The sequence below is a fragment of the Suricata suricatta genome, chromosome 5 (assembly GCF_006229205.1).
Source record: "Suricata suricatta isolate VVHF042 chromosome 5, meerkat_22Aug2017_6uvM2_HiC, whole genome shotgun sequence".
Classification (NCBI taxonomy): Eukaryota; Metazoa; Chordata; class Mammalia; order Carnivora; family Herpestidae; genus Suricata; species Suricata suricatta.
The window spans coordinates 72,113,112-72,132,495 of NC_043704.1; the positions used below are offsets into that span (position 1 = coordinate 72,113,112).

The window sequence follows — 19,384 nt, forward strand, 5'->3', positions numbered from 1 at the left end:
CGTAAGTCACAGTGCTTTTCACAGTAGGGGCTGAAAAAGCAAGGTAGATTAGAAAGAACTTGGGACAGAAAGACTTGGAAACAAACACCAAGCACTGCCACTTACTAGCTAAAGTCATCTTGGGCAAGTGATTTCACTTAAGCCGGACAGAGGGGTTAGTACTTCTTAAATTCTTACCTTTTAAATTTAAATGCTAATATACTAAAGTGGCTGTTACACAGTAGTACTAAGCAATTAGTACTTTTATTAATAATTCTATACAATCTAGAAAGCTGCACAAAAGTTAGTATTTTCTTACAAAAACGTCACTTAACAAGGACATCCAAAAGCAATGTAACACACATTTTCACAGATAAATGGCATTGTTTTTATACCCGCTTGGTATTTTATAACATGTAACCAGTAAATACTTCAAAATAGCTTATGTTGGGGTCTTGCTGTATAGGTGATTTTTGGGGCTCTTGAGCACATTTTATAATTTCCTTCTAGTAATTTTATGTTTGGTAACAACCTACCATAATTAGCATTACAGTCATAATATATATTTCAGTGTGTTAACATACTCAATTTCAAAACCCATAGAAGAAAAATTTGATTAGGTTTCCTAATGGCCCATGAATTCAGTTTGTAAATTACATGATGCTCCAAGTTTGAAGAAAATGTTAGCTTGTAAAATATTATTTTTTTTCAGAATTCAAGACACTTTAACATATGGATTTTACAATAAAGTTTATTAGCTGTTCTCCTCTTTCTCATAAGTGGAATGGATAATGTTGATAATCCTTTACAAACGATACTTATTTAAGAAACTGTAATGAGGAGGTTGTCAAAAACACATATTTAATAAACAAGTCCAAAAAAGCAAAGGGAAGGCAAACAATATTAATATAAAAGACCAGAGAAGTTGATTTCTGAAATCGTATCTGCCTTTCACAAAAATTTCTTAAAATCGCTCATCATGAAGATCTGTGCAACTCTAAGGCAGAGCAGCTATGAGAGATGAAAGGTGTGCAGTCTGAAGGGAAGACACACACACACAAAGCTTCTGCTTGTTTGTCTGTTAGTGAAAGGAGAACCGGAAGGAGAGGCAGAGGGCCAAATCCAAACCCAATGAAAGGAACAACAGTAACAACAACAAAAAAAACAAAACCCCAAACAAAACCAAGAACCATCTGAAAACTTTTGTAGAAAAGAGGAGAACATGACTATACTTTTGTATGTAATCTAATTTCCCTAAAGGTTCTTTCCACAACCACCATATCCCTGTTTTCAGTTCACATGATTAAGGAAGATAAAGTCTAATCAATTAATATTTAATTTAAAAACCAAACAAAAAGTTGAATAGGTGGCAAAAGAAAAAATATATTTTAAATATATATATGTTTGTGTGTGTGTGCAACTATGTAAAGAAAATAATTCCCATAGTTACAGAGTTTAGTTAAAGAAAGTTTTATATATATTTATATATATATATATATTTTATTATAACAAAATAGGCAGTTACTGTGGGTAAAATATTCATTAAAATCTGATCCCTAAGAATACATTTAAAGTTTTAGACTATGAATTGGACTCCTTTTCCACTGCCATAATGAGTTACACCATCACAGTAATGTCTGTTCTGTCTATATTTATGTCTATGAAATCTTCTCAACCTTCTGTGTAAAAGGTGAGCTCCCCTAGCACCTAAACACGGCCTTAATTCAGAAAATGTGATGATCATTATGTTTGAACAACTTTTGTAAGACACTATAAATAGTGTTGCACAAGTAGGTTAAAAACATTTAAACACTGCTATTCCTAGCAAATGTACTGAGAAAAAACCCTCAAACAATAAAAGACTTGAAGAACTCTTACGAAAAATGAATATCCCTTGTGGAATTATGCAAGTTAATGTAGACATTAATTTTGAAATTAAAAACCATATATCTTCCTTATTCGTCTATAATGAAATATTGGCTTTGATAACACAAGTCAACTGAGAAAAGGATCTGAGAGTTAATATACTGGCCAAACCATGCTATTAAAGTTAAGCGTGCACTGTTGTTCAAAGTTTACTAAATCACTGTTTAACACCACTTTTCTTTCATTTATACTGAAATTTGAAAAGAATGTATATAAAGCTTTTCTGAAAAATCTCTTAAAGTTACTTTCCCTTAAACATTAAGGAATTTTACCACAATTTCCCAGTCTCCCCAAATCCTTAATAGCTGGTCAGGCCATCCCATCTTTAGCTCTGAAAAATGGCCACAAAACCAATAGTGACATAAAATAATACAGATGCTACAATTTGAAGGAGACACCAGATGGCAAAACTAAGCACAAGTGTAGACCATGATGAGTGGGATATGATTCAACATGGAAGGAGTATTGCAGATAGACTCCAAAAGGAAAGGGCAAAGAAGTGTCAAAGAAAATGAGACCATGGAAAAGAGAAACCAAGAAACACCAGTCTTCATAACTTTTCTTTTGCTGGAACCCAGATGTAAGGACCAGACTGCTCTTCTATGATCTGCTTCACTTGGTTGTAAATGTCTTCCAGCGTATCTCCCTGTACAATAGCTGTAATAGAAACAAAATGAGAAACCTCCATTAACTGTCTATCTTTACCATCACAATTATTGGTGAAACAGAAGCTAGATCTTAGAACTAGTTATTCATCCAGTAAGAGACCATTTATGTATTGTTTGCTTAGTAATAAGTGCTCATTTCATTAATTTTCATAAGATTTTTAATTTTAAATATTGATAAAAAATGAGACTTGGAAATTTTACTTAGTTTTGTGTATTTGGGAAATACACACTGAAGTATTCAGAGGCAAAGGGGAGTCTGCTTGCAACTTACTCTTAAATGTTTAAGGAAAAATCAAATATGGTAAAATATTAACATTTAGAAAATACAGGTAAGAAGTGTATGAGAATTGCTGATACTATTCTTGTGATTGTTCCAGAAGTCTGAAATTATTTTAAAAGAAGAGGGAAAAAAGCACGAGTTACAACACCATGACATCTGATGTAATTATGAACACCTGAGGAATAATTTAAAGGACAAAATGAATGGGAGATTAGTTGTGAATTGCTACCCACACATTTTTTAAATAAATAATATCTTAAAATGGATAAAAATTTATGAAGCATAAGGGAAATGTCAGTTTCACAGACGAAATCAAGTCTGAATCTATTTTCTTCCAGTTTAGTATATCCTAATCAGCAACTTAAGAAACACTAAATTTCAAGATTCCTCATCACCACTGCCTAGGTTAGATGAATCATTCTGAAAACTACATTATTAATTACATAGTATTAATACCTAGTATTAACCACAGTAAATAATTACTGATAGATGTGGACATAGTTCGAAATCCATTTCAATAGGTCAGTTCATATGGCTCCAAATCAAAATTCTATCAGGGCACTGACACACATGATGCCAACCTGTGAAATGTTCAGTAAACTCTTGTTCCAGTTTCATGGCTCTCTCAAATGTCTTTCTGGCTTGTTCTTCTGTTAGACGCTTATTCATTTCCCTATGCAAATAAATTTAGGAATTGCTAATTAATACATCATAACATTTTCTGAAAAAAAGATGACGAATTAGAAGAGACACACAAAACATAAAATCACGGAAAGTTGAGGTCTGTTGAGAATATCCAGGTCATTAAAAATTAGATTCAGGGGTGCCTGGGTGGCTCAGTCAGTTGTGTCCAACTCTAGATTTCAGCTCAGGTAATTATCTCAGGGTCACAGAATTGAGGCCTGCATCGGACTTTGTGCTGAGTGTGGAGTCTGCTTAGGATTCTCTCTCCTTTCGCCCCTCCCCGCTCCTCTCTTTCTCTCAAAAAAATAAAAAAAAACAACAATTAGATTCAGTCACTAAGTATATAGCTTTATACCTGGAATGACACAGAGTTTCGACACATTTTTGCATTGGCTCAAGGCAGTCAAAAATCTAAGCAATAATGTCATAGTTTTCACTCTGATGAAAATTTCATATTAAGATAGTTTATAGATCTACCTACCAATTTACAGATAACAAAGGAGACACATGAACATACCAAACACCACCTTGAGAAGGCAATCAGCAAAATATAATCTAGAGAGAACTCTGCAGAAGAAATGATTTGGTGTACCAAAAAAAAAAAAAAAAAAAAAAGAAAGAAAAGAAAAAGAAAAAAAAAGAGATTGAGGGAGAGTCTATAGATTAAAAGACTTAACCAACTGTCACAAGTAGATCTTATTTGGAACTTGATTCAAACAAGCTGAAAAAATATATGCAAAACTTATGAAACAGTCAAGAAAATTTGAACTGATGATCTAAAAAGTTGTTTCAGGTGTGACATCATAGAGATGTTTTATTTTTTAAAGATTTATTTTATTTAAAAACTTTTTAATGTTTATTTTTGAGGGGGAGGAGGGGCAAAGAGAGAGGGAGACACAGAAAATGAAGCAGGATCCAGGCTCTGAGCTGTCAGCACACAGCCTGACATGGGGTTCAAATTCATGAACTGTGAGATCCTGACCTGAGCTGAAGTTGGACGCTTAACTGACTGAGCCATCAAGGTGCTTCTATTTTTATTTTTTTAATGTTTATTTATTTATCTTGAGAGAGAGAAAGAGAGAGAGCACGAGTGAGGGAAGGACAGAGAAAGAGGGAGAGAATCCCAAGCCGGCTCTGCTGAGCCCAACACAGGGCTTGATCTTACTATGACATCATGACCTGAACTGAAATCAAGAGTCAGAAGCTGAATCAACTGAGCCACCCAGGCACCCCCATGATGTTTTCCAATAATAGAATTCTTTCAAACATACTGAAATATAGAGATAAAATCATAATGTCTGGGGTTTGTTTCAAAATAATGTACTGTAGAGGGGTTGGGAGGTAGGGGGATAAAATGAAACTAGCTTGGTCATAGCTGATAACTATTGCTGCAGCTGGGTGATAGGTATACAAGAATTTATTCCCAATTTAAAGGGAAAGCTTTCAATATTTCATCAAATATGATGTTTGCAGTAGAAACAATGTGAGCAGGGGAGAGGGGCAAAGGGAAAGAGTAAGATTTTTTTTTCTGAATCTTTATTTTTGCGAGCGAGCGAGAGAGAGAGAGAGAGAGAGAGAGAGAAAGAGAGAGGGAGAGAGAATGAATGAGCAGGGGAGGGACGGGCGGGGGCGGGGGACAGAGGATCCAAAGTACGTGCGGTGTTGGCAGTGGACACCCTGATGTGGGGCTCAAACTCATGAACCTGAGCTAAAGTTGGATGCTTGACTGACTGAGCTACCCAGGCACCCCTAGACAAAGACTTTTTTAGCCTTTTAAAGCTAAGTGTGGAGCCCAATGTGGGGCTCAATCCCACAACCTTGGGATCATAACCTGAGCCGAAATCAAGAGTTGGATGCTCAAGTGACTGAGTCACCGTGGTGGCCCAATGTTTGCTTTGATATTTTATAAGTGATCTTCATCAGATAAAGGAAATTCCCTTCTGTTCAGTTTGCAAAATGTTTATTATCATAAATGGAAGTTAATTTTATTAAATGCTTTTTCTGCATTTATTAAAATACTCATGTTTTGATTCCTAAAAATCTGTTAATGTGGCACATTATATGGATTTTAGAAAATTAAAATTGTGAAAAAATACACATAACATATAAGTTACTATTTTAACCATTTTTAAGTGTACAGTTCACCAGCATTTGTATCTTCACATTGTGTGACTATTACCATCTAATCCTGCAACTGTTTTCATCTCGTAAAATCAAAATTGTATCTATTAAAAATAACTCCCCATTCTCATCTCCTCAGCCACTGGCAACCACCATACTTTCTGTCTCTACGATTTTGACCACTGTGAATACCTCATGTAAGGAGAATCATACAGAATTTGTCTTTTTGTGACTAGTTTATTTCATTTATATAATGCCTGCAAGATCATTCATGTTGCAACATACTATGGAATTTCCTTCCTTTATATTAAAATTGTTTATTATTTATTTTTTGAGGGAAGAGAGAGAAAGGCAGGCAGAGAGAGAGAGGCAGGCAGAGAGAGAGAGAGAGAGAGAGAGAGAGGGAGAAACAGATTCTGAAGCAGCTCCAGGCTCTGAGCTGTCAGCACAGAACCTAACATGGGGCTTGAACTCATGAACTATGAGAGCATGACCTGAGCCAAAGTCGGACACTTAACCAACTGAGCCACCCAGGTGCCCCTCCCTTGTATTTACATACCATGTTTTGCTTATCCATTCATCCATTGATGGGTGCTTAGGTTTCTTCCACATTTTAGTTATTGTGAATAGTGCTACTATAAACATGAATGTGTAAGTACCTCATCAAGAAAGTGGTATATACTCAAAAGTAGAATTGCTGGGTCATATGGTAACTCTATTTTTAATTTTGGAGAAATCACCATACTGTTTTCCACAGCAGCTATGCCCTTTAACATTAATTCCCACCAACAGTTTACAAGAGTTCCAATTTTCCCATGTCCTTGTCAGCATTTGTTTTGTTTTTGTGATAACAGCGATCCTAATGCATATGAGATGGCATCTCATTGTAGTTTTCATCTGCATTTCCTTACTGTTAGTGATGTTAAGCATCTTTTCATGTGCTTATTGGCTATAGCTTCTTTGGAGAAATGTCTATTCAAGTCCTTTGTCCATTTTTTAATGGAGTTTTCTTCTTGTTTTAGTTCTCTTTATATAATGGATATTAATCCCTTATTAGATAATATGATTTGCAAATATTTTCTCCCATTCTGTGGATTACTTTTGTACTCTGTAGATGGTGTCTTCTGATATACAAAACTTTATTATTATATTATTTTTAATGTTTATTTTTGAAAGAGAGACATAGTACAAGCAGGGAAGGGCAGGGAAGGGCAGAGAGAGAGGGAGACACAGAATCCAAGGCAAGCTCCAGGCTTTGAGCTCTCTGTCAAGAGCCTGACGGGTGGCTCGAAATCACAAACTATGAGATCACAATCTGAGCCGAAGTCGGATGCTTAACTGACTGAGGCACCTATTATTATTATTATTATTATTATTATTATTATTATTTTAGAGAAAGCCTGAGCTTGTGAGTTGGGGGAGGGCAGAGGGAAAGAGAAAATCTTAAGTAGGCTTCATGTCCAGCTTGGAGCCTGACATGGGTCTCTATCTCCAACTCTGGGATCAGAATCTGAGCCAAAATCGAGTCGGACGCTTAAGAAGATCAGCATATAGTTTATATGTTTATAGTTTATTTCAACCATTCTGACAATCTTTTTATTAGAAAATTTTTTTCTTAATGTTTATTTTTGAGGGAGTGACAGACTGTGAGTGAGGGAGAGGCAGGAGAGAGGGAGACACAGAATCTGAAGCAAGATCCAGGCCCTGAGCTGTTAGCACAGAGTCTGATGCAGGGCTTGAACTTACAAGCTGTGAGATCATGTCCTAAGCCAAAGTAAGAAGCTTAACTGACTGAACCACCTAGGTGCCCAGAATCTTTGTATTTTAATCAGACCACTTAATATAGCATTTAGTTAATGAAAAATATATTTGGGTTCATTTACAGCATCTTACTGTCTGGGGCACGTGGGTGGTTCAGCTGGTTAAGTGTCTGACTCTTGATTTCAGCTCAGGTCATGATCTGGAGGTTGTGGGATTGAGCCCTGCATCAGGCTCTGCACTGATCACGGAGCCTCCTTGGGATTCTCTCTCTTCCCTTCTTTCTCTCCCCCTCCTCCTGCTTGTGCTTTCTCTCTCAAAATAAATAGTTAAAAAAAAAAAGCGGGGGGGATGTTTGGGTGGCTCAGTTGGTTACACATCAGCTCAGCTCAGGTCTTGGAGTCTGGAGCCTGCTTTGGATTCTGTGTCTCCCTCTCTTTCTTTCTGCCCCTCCCCTGGTCACTCTCTGTCTCTGTCTCTCAAAAATAAATAAACATTAAAAAAAGAAAGCATCTCAGTGTCTGTATCCTGTATCCATCTGTTCTGTTTCTATTTGCTCTTTCCTATCTTCTTTTAGTTTTACTTAAATTTGATTTTTGCCCTCTATTATAAATAGGTATACATCATTTCATCCTTCTAGTGGTTGCTCAGAACTATACTGCTCCATTCAGTATTATCACCCACATGTGACCATTTAGACTTAAAATTCTAATACATGTTACCTTATACTTTAATATATTAATGTTGATGATGATAGATATATCACAGAATTCTAATACATGTTTACCTTATACTTTAATATATTAATGTTGATGATAGATATATCACAGAATGCTTATTTCTCACAATAACCCTATGAGGAGGTATATATTACTATATCCATTTTACAGATAAGGGAACTGAAATTCAAGGAAGATAAGTAAATTACCCAATCTAATAAGTGACATAGACTGGATCTGTACTTAGAGACTTGTGCCTTAGGCATTTACACTTACATGATATTTTCCATGGATTTGGGTTTAATAAAAATGGAGATTGGGTAAAGTTGTGCAATCTGTAATCTCTTTATGGCATTTCCAGAGACATCAAGGATACAATGTTTGCCCTAAAATAGAGGAAATAAAGAAGAAAAACAAGTAAACTAAGCATTTTCAATTATTTCAAAGGTACATTTCCTATAGTTACAAAATATGGATTATGATATGTTTGGATCCTGTTTACTTTAAGCAAACTTGTCAATTCTGTTAGCAAATTTCAGAGGGGAAATAAAGACAATGAATAATGACTATGAATAATTAATTTTCTATTTTTAAGTATTACATTTAAAAAGGAATGAAAATACAGTTCCTTTACTCCTAGCTTTCATAGGTAAGTCTCCAAATGGCAACCAATATGGGGTTCCTAACTTCTATTTTGCCAATAAAAATAAAACACCCTAAGCTACTGCCTTACTACAACCACCATTTCATAAAAGAATATATAATCAACAAGAGAGAAAGTACTTAAAATGAAGGAGATTCTTTAAAACTGAATAAATTTAAATTTATAAAACCTTATTACCACTAACTTATTTCTCATTTTATTGGGGACTTTAACGCAAACTGGCAATTGGGAACCCGACTTCTGGATTTAAGACACTTTTCTGACATGCTTAAATTCACTTAAAGGCATTTGGATTTTTAATAAGGATGTGTTCATGTTAAACAGGGTAGTAATCATAACTTATCAAATAGATTTTATTATAACATTTTAAATCACACACTGTCTTATTGTGCATTTTGTAATTTAAGGGCTTAAGTTTACTTTAGTAAACAACTTCAACTTAGTAGGAATATTTAAAATAAAAAAATAATACTGTTTAAGACTTTAAACATATAGAAAATAACAGACACAGGGGAGCCTGGGTGGCTTAGTCAGTTGAGTCTGACTCTTGATTTCAGCTCAGGTTATGATCTCATGGTTCACAAGTTTGAGCCCTACACTGGACTCTGTGCTGATAGTGTGGAGCCTTCAGATTCTGTCTCTCTCCCTCTCTCTCTGTTCCTCTCCTGCCTGCACGTGTACTTTCTGTTAAACTCTAATTAAAAATATACACATATAGGTACTCACTATATACTTTTATTAGACATTAATATTTTATGTGATTGCTCAGAAATTTAAAAAATGCTGCAGTGAAACATTAATATTTTATCATGTTTGCTTTATTTTATTTCTCTCTATATAGGTACAAAATAGTTTTGAGAGTAAACTGCAGACATAATACTTCACACCTATTTCCTAAAAACAATGACCTCTCTTACACACTATAATTTCAGTTGGCAATTGAATGTCCTTTACTTCCAAAAAAAAAATTCTTGGTTCAGGATCCAATCCAAGATCATACATTGCATTTAGTTGTAATGTCTCTTTAGTCTGTCAATCTGGCATAGTTCTTTAGTCTTTGTCTTTCGTATTCTTGGTATTAAGAGCATAGGTTATTTTATTTTATTTTTTTCAAAGGATACGCCTCAACCTGGGTGTACCTGGTATCTCCCATGCTACACATTTTGGCAGGAATACCATAAGAAGTGATGCTGTATCCTTCTCAATCCATCATATCAAGAGGCATATAATATCTACTTGTCCCATTACTATACTAGTGATGCTAATTTTGATCACTTGTTTAAGGTTTTATCTACCATGTTTATTATAAAATTGTAATTTTCTCCTTTGTAACTGGTATTTGCTGAGATGTAAATATCCTACTTCTCATAAGATATTAAGTCACTCTAATTTTAGCACACACTGATAATTCTTGTTTGAAAGAATTCTTACCATGGTGGTTATCAAGGGAGATGTCCCAATGTCATCACTCCTCGTATCTTTATTAGTAGATATTCTAATGTTAAGGCAAAGTTTTCCATTCTACCAATTTATTTATTTATTCACGTACCATTTATTCATGATGCCATTATGGATTCTTAAAACCTTATTTTATTTTTTACGTTATAATCAGTTATTACCATTTATCTTAACATTCAAATTATCCCAGCCTTGGCCACTTGGCGGCTCCACAGGCTGGTTTCTGTATCTTTGACATACGCATTATTCTTTGTGAGATATCCTTGAGCAGGGGCCATGCTAATCTTCTGTATACTTCCAATTTTAGTATATGTGCAGCTGAACTGATCATACATCTTAATTTTATATACTGCTAACTTTACTCTAGTTTTTTAAAGTGACTTTCATTTTATAATTGTCTTTAATTTTATAATGAATTCATAATTTATTTTACAAAATACATTTTATGATAGATTTTATATGACTTCCCAGGTATACTACTATTTGAAAATTGAAATAGTTTTACTTTCTCCCCAGTCCAATGCCTCTAATTGATTTCTCTGGTCTAAGAGTATTGATCTCACCTTGGGTACAATGTTGAATAGTAGTAGTGGAAATTATGGATATCCTTACATTTTTCCTCAACATAATGTTATTGTCTCATATTTTGCCTTGTATTTCTCCCATTAAAGATTTAAAAGTAAGAACATGTATCTACCCATTCATCCATCTAAGTATTTTTTTAAAGTTTTAAAAAATTTATTTAAATAATCTCTACATCCAACGTGGGACTTGAGCTTATGACCCGGAAATCAAGAGTCACATGCTCTTTTGACAGAGCCTGACATGGGGTTCGAACTCACAGACTGCAAGAACATGACCTGAGCCAAAATCAGGTGCTTAACAGACTGAGCCACCCAGGCACCCCACCATTTCCCTTTTTGATTCCAATTTTTCATTATTATAAAGAGCTATGAACATTCTTACACATCATCATCATGAGTAAATTTCTACTTAGATACCAAAAAGTAAATTTTTGAGTCATAGGGTACAAGCATTTCTTTAAGTATTGCCAAACTTGTCTCAAAAGAAGTTCTATTAATTTATATCTCCACTAATAATATCTAAGATTTCTGTTTTCCCAAATTCATGGCATCATTAGACAATTCCATTTAAAAGTTTTTAAGCTAATCAGAGTTAACCAACCCTCTTATAAAAAAAGACTAATATTTACAGATGGAAAACTGAGATGCTGAATTACTTACTGCTTTATGTTTTATACATTACATTACATTTCCATTACTGAGTCTTAAACACTAATTTTAAAAGTATAAAATAATTTGTTGATGTTTATTTTCTAGGTCCAAATAGTAATTTAAGCAGAATAGTAAGTCTGGAGTACACTGTTTTGGCTTCACCATAAAACTGTTTCAACTCAATGTTAATATATGATCAGACTACTCTAAAGGATGCTTTCAGAAAATCTGTTGCTGTTACAGAGCTGCTGAGCATTTTTTACACTGTTGTTAATTAAATATGACTACCCAGAAGAAAGTTTTATTTCGTCTTAGTATAGGAATAACTATACTTATCTTGAACATGTGGTTCATTGTTATTGATGGACATTGCTAGACTTAGCTCCTTAATTATGCTAGATGTTGGAAAGCTACTGCCAATACAAGGTCTATGTATAGGATATGTATAGGAGCTTATAATAACAACCTCCCTTCTTAGATTCATATTACCATTTCTGTCCTAATTTTCTATGTTGATCTTTTTTACCTACTTTATGTATTTTTCTAAGTCATCTAAAATTAAGTACTCAAATTCATAATATAAAATGATCAATGCTACAACATTTAGCCTATGTTTTGTCAAAAAATGAATTAAAAGTTTCTATCCCATCATTCTTTTATACTGTCAAAGGTATATGCGATTAGAAACTATATTCTGGAACTGCTTTGGTACTTTTAATTTTTTTTAAGTTTTTATTTTTAAGTAATCTCTACATCCAACATAGGGCTTGAACTTATAACCCTGAGATCAAGAGTCACCTGCTTTACTGAGCCAGCAAGGTGCCTGTGATGCTTACCTTTTCTGCTACTTCCCGCACAGACTGCACACTTGTTCCATACAGATGGTTATTATACTGGCCAGCTTCAATAAATTTATGTTCCTGGATATCTTTTTCCATCTGCTCTCTTGAAGTCACAAAATGATAATCTCTTCCATCTACCTCATAGTCTCGTTTTGGTCTAGTTGTATCTTTAATAGAAAATAACTTTAAGTGTTTAGTATTAAAAAACACAACGAATCCATTTTCTGCTTAAATAATTGTTTTGTAAAGTTTCACACAACAGTGATTACTTGAAACTTAAAAAGGGGAAATAATATGGAGGAATAACTGATAATAATATAAACCATTAAAAGTGGCAATGTTTGCTTTTACCACATATGGTGACAAAATGTTAAGAACAGCAATTAAGAACTTTTATGTGGGTTACTTACGAGGAACACATGATCCAAATTTGTCAGGAAATTCAGAGATCAAGTCATCATTTATCCTGTCTTTCATAGGTCCCAATATGATCACTGGTCGAGTATAATTAACTATAAAGATAAACTGCATGTTAAAAGGAATAAACATTCAATAAACATCAATGTCTTTTTTTTTAAATTTTAATGTTCTTTAATTTATTTTCTGAGAGACAGAGAGAGACAGTGCTAGCAGGGGAGGGTCAGAGAGAGAGGGAGATACAGAATCCGAAGACAGGCTCCAGGCTCTGAGTTAGCTGTCAGCACAGAGCTTGATGTGGGGCTTGAACCTAAGAACTGTGAGATCATGACTTGAGCCAAAGCCAGACATTTAACTGACTGAACCACTCAGGTGCTCCCAAACATCAATGTATTTCACCAGAGAACAAAAGTATTTTTAAACATTATAAAGAATTTCTTTTTTCTATCAATGATGCTTAACTTGCTAGTGTATAAACTTTTAAGATCTTAAACTTAAGTCAATCTCCTATTTGAAGTCATACACTTAGTAATTCAAGCAAGTTAAATTCAAAATTTTAGCAGATAGTGTTTCTATACAATGCTAATATCACCTCATTACAAATAGGAAACACCAGTTTAGTGTTTACTGATCTTTTTTGAAGTAGCAATTGTTAGGAAGCAGATCAAAGGGCAAAAAAAAGAAACTGAGTCTAAGAAGTGATATAATCACAGTAGTGATCTAGAAAGATGATATAATAGAAGCGGATTATACCTTACACTGGATTGTAAGGGATTATGCTAGAAGCAGGGAGATTGACAGGATCAGAATTATGATAGGAAGGATGAAAAGAATGTTATAAATAAGGAAGATATGAGGGGCACTTGGGTGACACAGTTGGTTAAACGTCCAAGTTCAACTCAGGTCATGATCTCATGGTTCATAAATTCAAGGCCCATGTTGGGCTCTGTGCTGACAGCTCAGAGCCTGGACCATGCTTCAGATTCTGCCTCCCTCTCTCTCCCTGCCCCTCTCCCGCTTGTGCTCTGTCTCTGTCTCATTCTTAAAAATAAGTATTAAAAAAAATAAGGAAGATATGAGAGAAGAATAAACAGGATCTAGAAACAGATTGGACAAGGGAGATGAAAAACAGAAAAAGATCAAAGATGTTTACAAAATTCTGCATAAGGTCACTAAAGGACAGTGACACTATCATAAACACTGGAAAGAAGCTGCTTAGGAAATAAAATAGCAATACAAAACAGCTAATATAAAATGACTAGATTCTAACAAACTGTGAACTAAACCACATTTCACAAAATACATATAGCAAATTTCTACATTTATATTTACAGAAAAAATATAGCAAAATTCTAATAAAACATTATTTTGATGTGTGAGACATATTTTCCAAGTAAGAAGTATATTTTTCTATTAGATTATAAATCAATAATCACAAACCTTCTTGCTGATTCACTGGCTCGTAAGATAAAACATACTCTTCTTGACCACCTATTAGAAAGTTAAAATACAGATGAGAAAATCTATTAAGATAACTAATGCTAATTTAATTTTTCATACTAACATAAATTACTGGAACTTTCCTGAGAAAGTAGCAAAGATGTAGAAAAAGGTATTTTATGAATTATTTATGGCAAGATGTAGTACAAAAAAAGTGGCAAATTATAAAGTTATAGTAAGTTTGAGAAATGTAAAAACAAAATATAAATGCAATATTTAACAACTACTTTTGTTATTCTGTGTTTTAAACTATCATTAGATCTATTTAAAATCTTCATTTGTGATGTCAAGTATGATATTAAATTTTTATTTAGAAGCTAAGAATTACTAAATCTCTTAAACATTTTTTAATGAACAATTCAACATATATGCATATTTATATGATTTACTGCTATTACAAATATGCTGCTCTTTTGGTCCACCAGATACAATATTTAACAAAATATATATACTTTTATAATTATGATTATAATAAAAACTTTTAATGTAGAGGTAAAACTATAGTCACTATTTCACTGGTAAAAAATTCACTAATTACTCTAATAATTCACTTATTCAATTAAGATGTAACATTTAAAGTGAGTTTAGCAGTGCCTGGGTGGCTCTGCTGGTTGAGTGTCCAAGTCTTCATTTTGGCTTAGGTCATGATCTCAGGGTCATGGGATCAAGCCCCATATCTGGCTCTACGCTCTGTGTGGGGATGCTTAAGATGCTCTTTCTTTTTCTCTCTGTCCCTCTCCCATGCCTGCTTGCTCTTGCTCTCTCAAATAAAAAACAAAAAGGAAAAACAATATTAAAAGAAAAAAGTGAGTTGAAAAAAGCTTTAGATTTAGATAAGGGTACTCCTATTTGCTAGATGGGATGCTGCTGACTTCATGAATTGCTTAATAAAGCCAATTAGATCTCTGAAAAACAAACACAAAAACAAAAAATCTTTAGCTAAAGCTAAATCCTTCCTTTCCAACTATGAATCACATAGATAGAAAATATATTTTGCATTAATTTGAAAGTCTTCAGAAGTTAAATCCTTTAAGATTAAAGGCTTAGAGCTTACGAATATCCTCAATTAAAAAAGTCTACAAATTATATCTTGACTCAGTGAAAGGAACTAAAGAGTTAAAAATTCCAGAATTCTAACACACACACAGACAGAGAAAACAAACTAGGAAAGACTGTTACTTCAAGTGGTTCAATAAAAACAATGTTGGATAATGTACTTGAGGATATTCTCCTTGATTATCAAGATTCTATAGCAACTTTTTCATTAAATTTGGCACTGGTTTATATCACATGTATGCAGCTGTAGATATTTTAAATTCATATACTGACTTTAAATGTGCATTTCACTGTTTTATCATAATGTATAAAATATATACTTATAAGCTGCTTTTTAATGTACTATAAAACATTGCTTATATATTAGCGAAAACATGCAATTTGAATATTCCACACCTAACAATTCATGCAAATGGTTGAGACAGACAGTATATACTTTCATTACCTCTTTTCAGTCTAGAAAGCTACTCAACTACTCTATTGTGAGTTCTGATTATATGTTAATAAAAACAATAATAAGAAATCACATTCCCATACAAAAAAATAGTTATGTAACTATTATACAAAAAATAACAACCAATCAAATGAATGAGGGTTAAAAGTATATATTGTCAACATGAAAAATATCAAAGACTGATATTAACAGGATGGACCTTTTGAGCAGCCATACTCATCTGTAATCAAGATTACTTTCATATTAGACAGCAGTAAAAAAAAAAAGTTAGAAAAGCAATTTTAATTTTTAAGGTACCACAACTGATAATATTCATATATTCCCAGGCTCCTCCCATGCCCAAATCTGTTAAAAAAAAAAAACAAACTTCACATGCTTGCATAGTTCATTTAACAATAATACCAAGAATGTAACACAGTACACCAAAAAAGAAATCAGTATTATTGTCTGAGCCACTGTTGAAAAATTTTCCTTCACTGTTTATGTTCACCAGAAGCTGGTAATAAACAATAACTTAATCCAGAACAGTACTGGTGACAAACAGTAAGAAAGGAAATAAAGCTAACCAAAATTTAGCACTATTGAAAAACATTCTAAAGCTCATATTAAAAACAGAAAATGGCAAAATATAAGCTTACCCTTCATTTAACCAGATTTTTTTTCTTGTATAAGTGTATTATATATACAAACAGCACTGTTTGTAAAAAGGAGTTTAGAATTTTATAAATTTTTGGAAACTAGCTGTTGTATATACAGTAGGACTTTATTTTTGAAGTACCAAATTTTAGTTGGCTCTCCCTGATTTTAAAATATTAAGCATCTGATTTTATTTTTAGAATATATCATTAGGGCAAAAACTCCCAAGAAATATATATTAGTTGTGGTTACAAAAGAACAAGTAACTTAAAACACTTACGGTAACTACTTTCACTATCGCTGGCATTAGAAGTTATATGCTCTGAAATTGCAAGACAATGGAGAAAATAAAGAAAACAGTGTCATGAGTTTAAAAAAAGCAAATTATCAAAATAAACACAAGGTGACATTACAAAATATTGAGATATAAATCACACAGAGTCAATTTTTAAAAGTAATTTTTGATTTTCTTTGAAAAGTTTTGTTCTTTCAAATAAATATGAATTAGAAAAGAAAAAATCCTGTAATTAAGGACAATGCTCCATTTTTGTACAATACAGAGTATAAACAAAATCTATGACAAATATCAAGTAGAATATGACAAAGAGGGCAAAGTGATCCTAGTCCAAATGTAGACACAAAACCCAAAATGAGAAGATGTAGTTGGCACCATTTAATTTATGAAACAGTAATGACTACAGAAGAGACAAGTTATATCTGAGCAAACAGATGGCCATTTTAATGAAGGGATGTCTTAAAAAAGAAATGATCTTGCTTTTAGTTCAGCTTCTTTCTTGTTCCTAAAGAGAAATGAAAATCCATGTTTTTGAGATCATATAAAGCATTTTAGCATCATAGATTCAGATGCCTCAAAAAAGTCAAATGGAAGGGAATTCTAGAAAGTGGGCTTGTATTTTAAAATAGACTAGTGTTTCTGAGAAATGTGGTTTTGATAAAACTGACAATTGCTACTTTGCAAATCAAAAGATAAAGCAAACATACCTAAACACAAATTGCCTGGCCTCTCCTTGAAAGTGACCTCATTTCATAACTTGATTGTTCAGTAAACACCAGGCACTCTTCCCATGCAAATGTAATTTTTTTTAAATTTTTTATTTTTTTTAATGTTTTATTTATTTTTGATGCAGAGAGAGACAGAGCATGAGAGGGGGAGGGGCAGAGAGAGAAGGAGACACAGAACCGGAAGCAGGCTCCAGGCTCTGAGCTAGCTGTCAGCACAGAGCCTGACACGGGGCTCAAACCCATGAACGTGAGATCTGACCTGAGCCGAAGTCGGAGGCTTAACCGACTGAGCCACCTAGGCGCCCCGCAAATGTAATTTTGAATGTTCTCTCAATAAGTATCTCCCGTGAATGAAAAAAAAAAAGTAATTTTATTTATAAAAACTAAAAAACAAAATTTTTCTGTAGGAGAAAGGGAAATCTAAATTTCTTATGTGAGGCAAAGAAAAAAAACTTTTAAAGGATAAGAGCTGGAGGAGAAATAATTTGCTTTACCATACCACCTAAAATCAAGATGTACCCTACTCAAAAGTTCAGAGAATGGTAAAATTTAAGACTTCAAATAAGGTAACAGTTCTTGAACTGCTGTCACAGTGACAATTAAGCCTGTTATTCTAACTTGCGAAGACAAGATATACTTTTTTTTCTTCCTTTTGTTTAACTGCAGTATAGTTGACATACAATATTGTATTAGTTTCAGGTGTAAGGATATAACTTTCTTAATTATGATTATTGGATATTTTAAATATAGCAGGGACATTAAAAAGTATAAGATCAAATAATATATGACAAGTATATATGTTTTTTAAAAGTTTATATTTAAAAATTTTTTCCCTTGTATACAAATCAAAACCACACTGAGATACCACCTCACACCAGTCAGAGTGGCTAAAATTAACAACTCAGGAAACAAGAGATGCTGGCAATGACATGGAGAAAGGGAACCCTCTTGTACTATTGGTGGGAATGCAAACTGGTGCAGCCACTCTGGAAAACAGTATGGAGGTTCCTCAAAAAATTAAAAATAGAACTATCCTATGACCCAGAAATAGCACTGCTAGGAATTTATCCAAAGAATATAGGAGTGCTGATGCATAGGAGCACATGCACCCCAATGTTTATAGCAGCGCTTTCAACAAGAGCCAAATCATGGAAAGAGCCTAAAGGTCCATCAACTGATTAATGGATCAAGAAGATATGGCTTATATCTTGGAATATAAGATATATATTGCATGAAATACCTTGGAATACTACTTGGCAATGGGAAAGAATGAAATCATGCCATTTGTAGCAATGCGGATGACCTGGAAGATATTCTGCTAAGTGAAAGGAGTCAGTCAGAGAAAGATAGATATATGGTTATGTTTTCACTCATATGTGGATCTTGAGAAACTTAACAGAAGACCATGGGGGAAGGGAAGGGGAAAAACAGTTATAGAGAGGGAGGGAGGCAAACCATAAGAGACTTTTAATTTTTTTTTTTTAGTGTTTATTTATTTTTGAGACAGAGAGAGACAGCGTGAGCAAGGGAGGGTCAGAGAGAGGGGGAGACACAGAATCTGAAGCAGGCTCCAGGCTCTGAGCTACCTGTCAGCACAGAGCCTGACGCGGGACTTGAACTCATGAACTGTGAGATCATGACCTGAGCCGAAGCCGGACGCTTAACAGACTGAGCCACCAGGTGCCCCCATAAGAGACTTTTAAAGACAGAGAACAAACTGAGGGTCGATGGTGGATGGGGGAGAGGGGAAAATGGGTGATGAGTAATTAGGAGGGCTCTTGTTGGGATGAGCACTGGGTGTTGTATGTAAGTGATGAACCATGGGAATCTATCCTCAAAACCAAGAGCACACTTTACGTACTGCATGGTAACCAATTTGACAATAAATTACATTAAAAAATTCCTCCCTTGTTACTTCAAAACAATCATTTTAAATTGTATAATATTCTATTGAACTGATGAAT

General features: G+C 33.8%; 1 protein-coding gene and 1 pseudogene across 13 annotated transcripts in view; both read right to left on the bottom strand.

Moving 5' to 3' along the window:
- Positions 1-710: 710 nt before the first annotated feature.
- The window catches only part of DLG1 (discs large MAGUK scaffold protein 1), a 255,930-nt gene continuing 237,256 nt past the window's right edge, over positions 711-19,384 (bottom strand). For 8 of the 13 annotated variants that reach the window (XM_029939594.1, XM_029939592.1, XM_029939591.1 and 5 more), the window contains 7 exons: positions 16,678-16,719; positions 14,192-14,242; positions 12,745-12,846; positions 12,329-12,501; positions 8,412-8,521; positions 3,435-3,526; positions 711-2,562 (listed from right to left, as the gene is read on the bottom strand). In XM_029939594.1, the coding sequence (XP_029795454.1) occupies positions 2,456-2,562; positions 3,435-3,526; positions 8,412-8,521; positions 12,329-12,501; positions 12,745-12,846; positions 14,192-14,242; positions 16,678-16,719 (677 nt within the window). In that variant the 3' untranslated portion in view covers positions 711-2,455. Of the gene's footprint in view, positions 2,563-3,434; positions 3,527-8,411; positions 8,522-12,328; positions 12,502-12,744; positions 12,847-14,191; positions 14,243-15,960; positions 15,997-16,677; positions 16,720-19,384 lie in introns of all 13 variants that reach the window. The other 5 variants (XM_029939593.1, XM_029939589.1, XM_029939586.1 and 2 more) reach the window with 1 other exon arrangement.
- LOC115293057 lies at positions 10,483-10,581 on the bottom strand (annotated as a pseudogene).